Source organism: Drosophila tropicalis, unplaced genomic scaffold (genome assembly GCF_018151085.1).
Source record: "Drosophila tropicalis isolate 14030-0801.00 unplaced genomic scaffold, ASM1815108v1 contig_694, whole genome shotgun sequence".
In the NCBI taxonomy this organism is placed as follows: domain Eukaryota; kingdom Metazoa; phylum Arthropoda; class Insecta; order Diptera; family Drosophilidae; genus Drosophila; species Drosophila tropicalis.
This window is the reverse complement of record NW_027173176.1, coordinates 2,928,024-2,936,471: the sequence shown is the minus strand read 5'-3', so window position 1 is coordinate 2,936,471 and position 8,448 is coordinate 2,928,024. Positions and strand designations below refer to the sequence as shown.

Below are 8,448 nucleotides of genomic sequence, written 5' to 3'. Positions count from 1 at the left end.
TTCTTTATGGACAATGGATAGACAAATACAAAGTGTATCTAATCAGATCAAACTGATTATCTATTTCTATCCATTGGAAGGAAGTCATTAAAAAAATGTTAAAAACACTTCGTACAATTCATATACTATACAATACAGTACATGTAATATTAAAAAGAAAACGAAAAACAAAAAAAAACATTAAATGGGAATCATCAATCAAAAGGAATCGTGTACCTACAGCGTATCTACCTAAAATCAGCGGCGACTAAATACAACCAAATACATTATTTAACACATTAATCTCATAGTATAGTAATATGATAGCAAAAACAAAAACCGAAACGTTAAGAAATAGATAAATCTAATTACATAACAAATTGACACTACCCTCACAAAATTTTGGAGCCTAATTCCAAGAAAACCAAAAACAAGAAAAGACGAATCCACTCCGATCCAGGAATCTTTCCACTTAGCCAAGAAACTGCAGCTAAAGAATTGTTTAGAAAACTACTACTAAGGTGAATACATACATACATACAGTGGGTACCCAGTCCTAGACCCCAAACTCTTGTACCCTCCCTACTATCCCTACATTCACTCTAACGCCCCTTCCACTAGTAGATCCTAAAGGAAACATTTTTTTTTTACCAAGAATACTTAACAAAATTTCTAGTCAATTTGCATAGTGGGAAGAATGAAGGATATTAAAAGGATAAGAAAAAGAAGAAGAATATATATACATACATAAATATATATATTATAAACCATTTATGTATGTATATATGTATGTTAAACTCTTTAAATTATGTCTTTAAAAAACGTAAAACGAAAAACCAAAGATGAAACAAAGATCAGAAAATATCTCTATATATATACATACATATATTTACATTAAATGCCAATTATCATTGTTGTAGTACCTAGTATTTAGCCAATTGAAATTGAATTGCGACTCTAAATATGAATTTATATGCATACATATGGATATATGTTTATACATACATAGGTACATATGCATATGTATGTATCTATGTATATATATATATTTATATATGTATATAAGAATACAAAGACAATTATTTCTACCTAAATGTGCATAATCTATACATATACCTACATGCATACCTGTCGGGGGCGGCCGTATGAAAACATTTTCATCTGGAGTTTACCCGTTTTGGCTAGTTTGAATCGAGACTCAAGGTTGGGGAGTGCATCTTGCGTAGCATATGTTATGATGACGATGATATGATGATGTCGTTTATAAATTTGACCATGGACGGACGGAAAAACCGATCTGAGATCGATTAGACTCATTGATAAAGATAAAAGCATACAAACAGTAAATAAACATGCTGCCCATTATGTCTCTATGTCCATCAAAACGATCTCCGTGTTTCTGAATTCGTAGCCTAGGGCTCACAGGGTATATATGTATGTACATATGTATGTATGTACATAGTATGATGTATGTGGCTCCCACATACACACAATTTCGTATAGCTTTCGAGCTAGGTATTCGTACCTACATATGTATAGCCGCCGCTCCCCCCAAGATCTGTACGTATGTACGAGTATGCATCAGCAGCAGAACCATCACGAACGGTAAACGGGACAATCAAAATTCTATTGACGCTCTTACTTTAATCAAATACTTCATTTTACAATTAATAATATTGTTATATTGTTGTTGTTGTTCAATTTTTGAGTTCGATCCAAAAAGTTCGGTTGCAATAATCAGAATAAACAAAACCAAACAACAAATTCGAGCATCCTCAAAAACCTTCAAAACAATTCTTTAGTTTTGTTCAAATGTGTTTGTTTGTTTGTTTGATTGTTTGTTTGTTCTTTTTGATTTGTTTGATTTGTTCTCTTTAAATTTTTCAAGATTTTTTCAATTGTTTGTTTTCTGTTTTGTGAATTTTTGACATGGCATATCGATCGATATAAGTATCTATACATACATTATTATTTTTATTGTTATTTTTTTTTTCTAGTTCTAAATCATATGGAATATTTAGCTTAAATTAATTTAACTTAACGCAAAACTAAAAAAAAATGGGTAAAAACCATATGAAACCAAAAAATATATATACCAAAAGCAAAAAAAAAAAAAAAAAAAAAAAAAAAAAAGGGAAAACCAAAAGCTCAAACTGGACTGAACTTTTAAGAGTTATATTATGTAAAATTATATTGTATTTTTATTATGTAAACATAATTTTTAACAAAAACAAAACAAAAAACAAAAAAAAAAAACAAAACAAAACTAAAAAAAAGTGACAAGAAGCAAGGAAAACCAAAAGATAAAGCAAATGAAAAGGGTATTTATATGTAACTTTCTGTATGTAACTCTCTGATTGTGTGTATATGTGACACTCTCCACCGTCCCCTCCTCACCTTACATAAAGAAACAAAACAAAAAACTTACAAACAAAACAAATAAGAAACCAAAGAAGAAGAAAAAAAGCCAAAAACATAAAAGAAATACTCGTACTTATTTCCAACTCTGTCTCTTGTGATCTATTGTGCTGCCTCTTATCTGGGGCACTCAACTGTTTTAATGCCTCTTAAAGTTGAAAACAATGAAAAGCCTAACTCTTACATTTAGTCTAAACATACTCTAGAAGTACTCGTACTTGTACTCGTCGTCGTGGTCGTGTATGGGGCGTATACGCAATATGTACAATTTGGCAGCCAAAAATATTGAAAACAATCATATTGCACAATAAATGTTATACATATTTAAAATGCATAAACAAATTGAGCCAAGCCAAAATACTTCAAGTAATTTGTGTGAAACTTAAAGAATTCGCAGTCCCCTGGTTTACTATACACATACTTATATATACATACATCAATACTTACTATATATATTGTACTTACTTACAATTAGATTTTAAATGTGCTAACAGAACTCTTTATACAAGTACAATACACACACTAAAAATACTTAGTAATGAACTTTATTATGAATGTAATTATCGAATTAATGCGTGCAGAGTGCAGGAGTGCAAAGAATGAGATCATAATATATATGATTATATTGATATTGACACATTTAATTGGCTAGGAGTAGAGGAGCATAGAATATGCAATTTGAGAATGACAAATGTACGTGTATAATCCATAAAGAAAATTTAAATTTAAATGTTTAATAAATGTGTGGAAATGATTTGATTGCCTTTTACTTTTCCCTCCAGGACAACACCCGATCTTCACAATCACTTCTGGAAAATGAATAAATGCTCGGTTCATTTTTAAATCAGTCAATTTTTGTTTATTTGTATCAAATAAGCTATAAATACCTAATACTTTACTAGTCAAATATAATACCACTTACATACATATTCTAATTTGAATAACAACAGGATCCATTAACGATGAGTTTGTCTGCCTTTACATCGCAAATTTAATTAAAAAATTTACAAACGCTTCTGGCTACCGAAATAAATACTTAGGCAAGAACTTTCAATGTTTTATGATTAGCTTTTGTCCAGAAATAAAGGATCCAGGCTGGCCTTTTGGGGCTGGACCACATAGTTATAGTCTTGACAGTTGTAAAGGTTCTGTCCCATTTTTCTGGCCTCAACATCCGATTGATCGGTATTAGCCTCCGCTATTAGCAGAGCAATCTCTCTAAACAGAAATGATTGACTTGGTTCGCTTAGCGCCTTCTGTGGTTGGCCGATTAGAGCATTTTCCAGAAACTTATAAACTTCCCTGAAACCAGAAATTATTCGTATGTCATATATATTAATGTATAGATTACAGTTTGTTTACGTCATGTTTATCCCGTTTAACTCATCTGGGTTGGATTGGGGCTCATTCCGGACTATAGCATTCATGACGACCCCCGCCTCATACTCGCAGAATTGGGTAAGATCCATGTTCTTCATCAAGTCCAGCCACTGATTGATGTTGTTGAGACTAACGGAATTGCACTCCTGGTCGACGCATTCCTCCGCCTTATTGGCGCTGCTAATTATGTAATCTGAAGAGGGATTCTGTAAGCAGGAATTACAATCTAAACATCTTGGCTACCTTACCTATTATGCTGTTGGTGTTGTCTCCTCGACGATGTGCAGCAGCTATCTTCAGTGTGTGCGGAGTGGTACCAAACTTTTCCAATTGCGTAAGCACACGTCGTTTGATATGTTTGGTTAACATCTCACTGTCGTTGGACACAGTGTCTTCCTTTTCTTCAGAATCTGTCAGATCAGTTTTAATAATACGTTTTGTTTCTTCCATTTGTATGCTTCACAGTTTTCTGTTGGTGATGGAAGAAATATCGATATCGAGAACATCAGGAATTTATTTATCTACATCGGCGTTATCGCAGCAAATTTATCGATATTAACGTTATCGGATAAAATGTATCGCTATTGACATTATCGGAGCAACGTTATCGTTATCGACATTATCGGCACAATGTTATCGATGTTATCGGAGCAAAGATATCGTCATCGTCAGTTATCGGTAATTCGATACACGAAAACTACTCAATATATTGTATATCGCACTTTACTTTATCGATGAATATCTATCGTTGAGTCTTCCATCTCTATAGTGAACGGACGCGCGCTTTCGCACCACTGCCACTGCCAGCGAATTAATTTTTTCCTTTTGTTTCAAAAGAAATTTTATTTAGGCCTTAAGTTTTGTGCAATATTAAGTTTAAATTAAGTAATTTGCTTTTGAAAAAATAAGGATCAACGTGTTGCTTCGAAGTTCGCGATTAACCAAAAAACCCCTCCGTTCCCTCATCGACAAACAAACGAAACGAAGTCTTAGCGAAGACAAAGAAAACAAAAACAACAAGTGCGACCTCAATTTGGAAGTGGAAGCAGGAAGCTGTGACTCATTCCCATTGCCATTGCCACTATCACTGCCGAAGCGGCGTCCTTCGACGAGCGCACCATATAAGCGATCCGATGGATTTGCGATCTGAGACAGAGCAGAGAGAGCGGGAGATTGGTATGCCGCTTAAGCTTCGAAATCACATAATAGACAACATTGATATACTTGTAAAAAATACTAACTACACTCGACTGGCAACCGAATGCGTGCGTCTTGGCATGTTGACACCGATAATGCGGAAAAGGATTGAAGACTTAAATGGCGAACGACTTAATCTTAGTGAAGACGATGTCTTGCTGCAACAGCACAGAAATCTCTTCGTCAAGATCACCAAACGGGGACCAACTGCTTATGGTTTACTTTTGCAAGCAGTGCGATCGCAAGGCTGTCTGCAGGCAGTGCAAATTTTGGAAAGTACGAATCAACGTCCAAACGAACAGCCCTTCATATCTATCGCAACCATGCAAAACAATCGAAACTCCACAGACATTGTGGACACCACCACATTGCCAGTGCCCGTAGCAGTGCCACCGACCGTTGTTGAAGGACCCTGTGCCAGCAAGGAGAAAGTAAACATTAGCAAATCTTTTGTTTGCATCCAATAACCGAAAGTTTTTTATTTTGTAGGTGCATGATGTCACTGGACCAGTCACACCCTATGAGGATCCCGTTGTGGGGCAAACACGTGTGGTACTCAAATCGGATAGGATTCACGACAACAGTGCTCTTGGTATCTATACCATGCAAACGAAACATAATCGTGGCGTCCTTTTTATGGTCAACATAATTGACTTCCCCGATAGCAAGAAGCGACGAAATGGTGCCGAAATAGATAGCGACTCATTGATACATATATTTCGAGAAATGGGCTTCATAATATTTGCGTATAAAAATGTCAATCAGGATGAGTTTTTCGATATGCTACGCAAGGTTACCTCATCGACTTATGTGCAGACCACCGAATGCTTTGTCATGGTTCTAATGACGCATGGTGAACGAGTCGGCGAGGTCGACAAAGTGGAATTTTGCGATGGATCTGTGGCCGATGTTATTGGAATTAAGAATCATTTTCGAGCGAATTCCAGTCCATATCTGGTGCATAAGCCCAAGGTGCTTATATTCCCCTTCTGTCGCGGCCGGAAGTCTGATCCTGGTCTTCCTGGTCCAATGATAGAGACCGATGGTGTCCACTATAGCAATGTGCCAACTTTATCGGATATGCTGGTAAGCTATGCCAGCACAGCGGGCAATCAGTCTCATCGTGATCCAGATAATGGCAGTTGGTATATTCAAAAGTTCTGTGACACTATGGCCAACCATGCCCACAACACTCACGTCGAGGATATACTCAAGATAACGCACACAGCTGTGGGCAATATGCGGACACAGGGCGGTTTCTTACAGACAGGAACCTATGACAATATTGGCTTCAACAAGAAACTGTATTTCAATCCAGGATTCTACCTTGAGCCGAAAGAATAGCCAGTGCATATAATGAAAGCATTCCAGACTGAATATACATATATACCTATATATATATATTTTTTTTTATACTCAAACTTTTTCTACCTACCTGTGTGTATTGTTGCATTTATGTACTCTAAATTATATTTACATGTATACGTCCTTGTGCTATTGTTCTTCCCAGGTTTTGTTTGATCAAAACACAAATACTCATTATGTATTATTTTTTCATATCTCATAGCCCCAAGTTTGTAAAAAATAAAACAGAATCCGCAATTTTTTGCTGATTTTTTTTTATTAGCAAACTTATTAACTATTTTCTAGCATATAGAAAAAATGTGACTTTAATTTGACAACTTACTCAATTTATATCTACAGTTGAGGTTTTTTTTTTTTTTAATTACATGTTAAGGTGGAAGCCTAATCATCAATATCATCGAGCTCGTCTAAATGAGACAGTTGCAATGTGCCTGCAGCACGATTTTGCTCAGCTTTTGGTTTGGACCTCTTTTGCTTGGGTGCTGCTCGTTGTCCAATTACATATTCGGGCATTATCAGTTTGGAGCCCCTCAACTGAGGCTTGTCCACGGTCACGTCTTCCGTTTCGTCTGACTGCAGCTTCTTGAGATTGCGATTCAGTTTGCTTGTCTTTTTGAACTCAATCTTGTGCACAGTACTGCTGGCCAGCTCATCATCCTGGCCAATTGTGTCAGCTTCACGTTGGGCATCCATTTCCCTGAGAAATGAGAGGGCAGCGGCTGAATTGGTTTGTTCTGATATGTCCACATCGGAGAGAGAATACTTCTTCCATTTGTGCGGGTTGACCTTAAGATTTAAGCAGATAAATAAGGAACATTGACTAAAAGTTTAGAGTAAGACGAGCTAATACCTGGTAGTCGGGTGTCTTGCGAGGTTTTAGGCACCGGCCTATGGGTAATTCCGGCTTCTTGAATATGCTTTCTTTGCCTCGCATGCGTCGCAATTTACCATCTTCGGACTCTGTGTCGCCATTCACATCAATTCTCTGTCCAGAGCGATAGTTCATCACCTGGCCACGGTCATCTCGGGAATTGTCTCGTCTGTCCAGCGCCCGGATAGTGTATGGCTTTGCTTTGCTTTGATCCAAGGCAGTGCCCTTCAACTCTTTGCTAGCATCGTCGAGACAAGCGAATAGAGCATCGCGTTTGCTTTTAAATTCTTGCATTTTATTTATTCTTCAAATATCCCAAATATAAAAATAGATGTCTATCGATAACGACTACGATAACCAACAGCTGTTTGCCATCGCATTTGTTCATGCGTAGTGGCGCAAGTAGTGCACCGATTTCTAAACTTGTAAATTTTGTAAGCCCTGAAATTTAAATTGTGTTAAAAAAATGGTTTGCCAAACCATCGACCTTAGAGGTAAACTAACTATATTTAGTAGGAAATTGGCGAGTGGCATCTGGGCAAAGGACAAACAACTAGAGACAAAATTGGTGAGTAAAATCGCTTTTCTTCTTTTTTTTTAACTGCTAACCAACGATTTAATATCAAACTTCAAACTATATTGAGGCGACTGAGATATACATATAAGAACAACCTTAATATTTTAGATTCTTGCAAGACAATTTGGGTGTTCTTTCTACAGAAAGGCTTCGCGCCGGTCTCTGTAATCAATTGGTCTTTCTCTTTACTTCTGAACATAAATACATACATATGCAAAAAAGTATGCAGCATTAAATATCTAATTCCAACTACGCTGAAAAATAAGAAATCAAAAAATTAAAACCCAATGGTTGAAATATCCTTCGTTCCAATTAAAGTTGTTACCTATTAGCATAAATTTTCTGATTTAAGCCCCACAAGAATTAGAAATTTCGACGTCTGTCAAAAAGACATTTCCTAAGCCAAGAAGTATACAAGATTTTCTAGTTTTACCATTTCCACCTAATTGGATTCATGATCTGATTGGCTTATTGCTTCCAGTTACCCCAATTGAAGATCAGTTTTCACCAATTGGGTTTTTAGTATTTTATTTATCCGAATAATTTAAATTCACATACAATATAATATTATACAGTTGTTGTATAGGTGTATTTAATAGTTTGTTGCCGCTGCAATGCCACAACATAGAACAGAAACAGCTCTTTGCAAATACACTAATAT

The 8,448-nt window shown here is 36.0% G+C and overlaps 3 protein-coding genes across 3 annotated transcripts; 1 reads left to right on the top strand and 2 right to left on the bottom strand.

Annotated features, from left to right (window-relative positions):
* Nucleotides 1-3,233: 3,233 nt before the first annotated feature.
* Nucleotides 3,234-4,252, bottom strand: LOC137579084 (uncharacterized). Its single transcript, XM_068292773.1, has 3 exons — nt 4,026-4,252; nt 3,760-3,970; nt 3,234-3,699 (listed from the first exon to the last, which is right to left on the bottom strand). Exons 1-3 carry the CDS (start codon nt 4,225-4,227, stop codon nt 3,462-3,464), a joined length of 651 nt encoding a protein of 216 aa, XP_068148874.1. The 5' UTR covers nt 4,228-4,252; the 3' UTR covers nt 3,234-3,461.
* A 283-nt stretch (nt 4,253-4,535) lies between these two features.
* On the top strand, nt 4,536-6,605 carry Dronc (Death regulator Nedd2-like caspase). The gene is made up of 2 exons (XM_068292488.1): nt 4,536-5,405; nt 5,464-6,605. Exons 1-2 carry the CDS (start codon nt 4,911-4,913, stop codon nt 6,316-6,318), a joined length of 1,350 nt encoding a protein of 449 aa, XP_068148589.1. The 5' UTR covers nt 4,536-4,910; the 3' UTR covers nt 6,319-6,605.
* LOC137578883 (uncharacterized) lies at nt 6,595-7,583 on the bottom strand. Its single transcript, XM_068292489.1, has 2 exons — nt 7,190-7,583; nt 6,595-7,125 (listed from the first exon to the last, which is right to left on the bottom strand). Exons 1-2 carry the CDS (start codon nt 7,502-7,504, stop codon nt 6,721-6,723), a joined length of 720 nt encoding a protein of 239 aa, XP_068148590.1. The 5' UTR covers nt 7,505-7,583; the 3' UTR covers nt 6,595-6,720.
* Between the last annotated feature and the right edge of the window lie 865 nt (nt 7,584-8,448).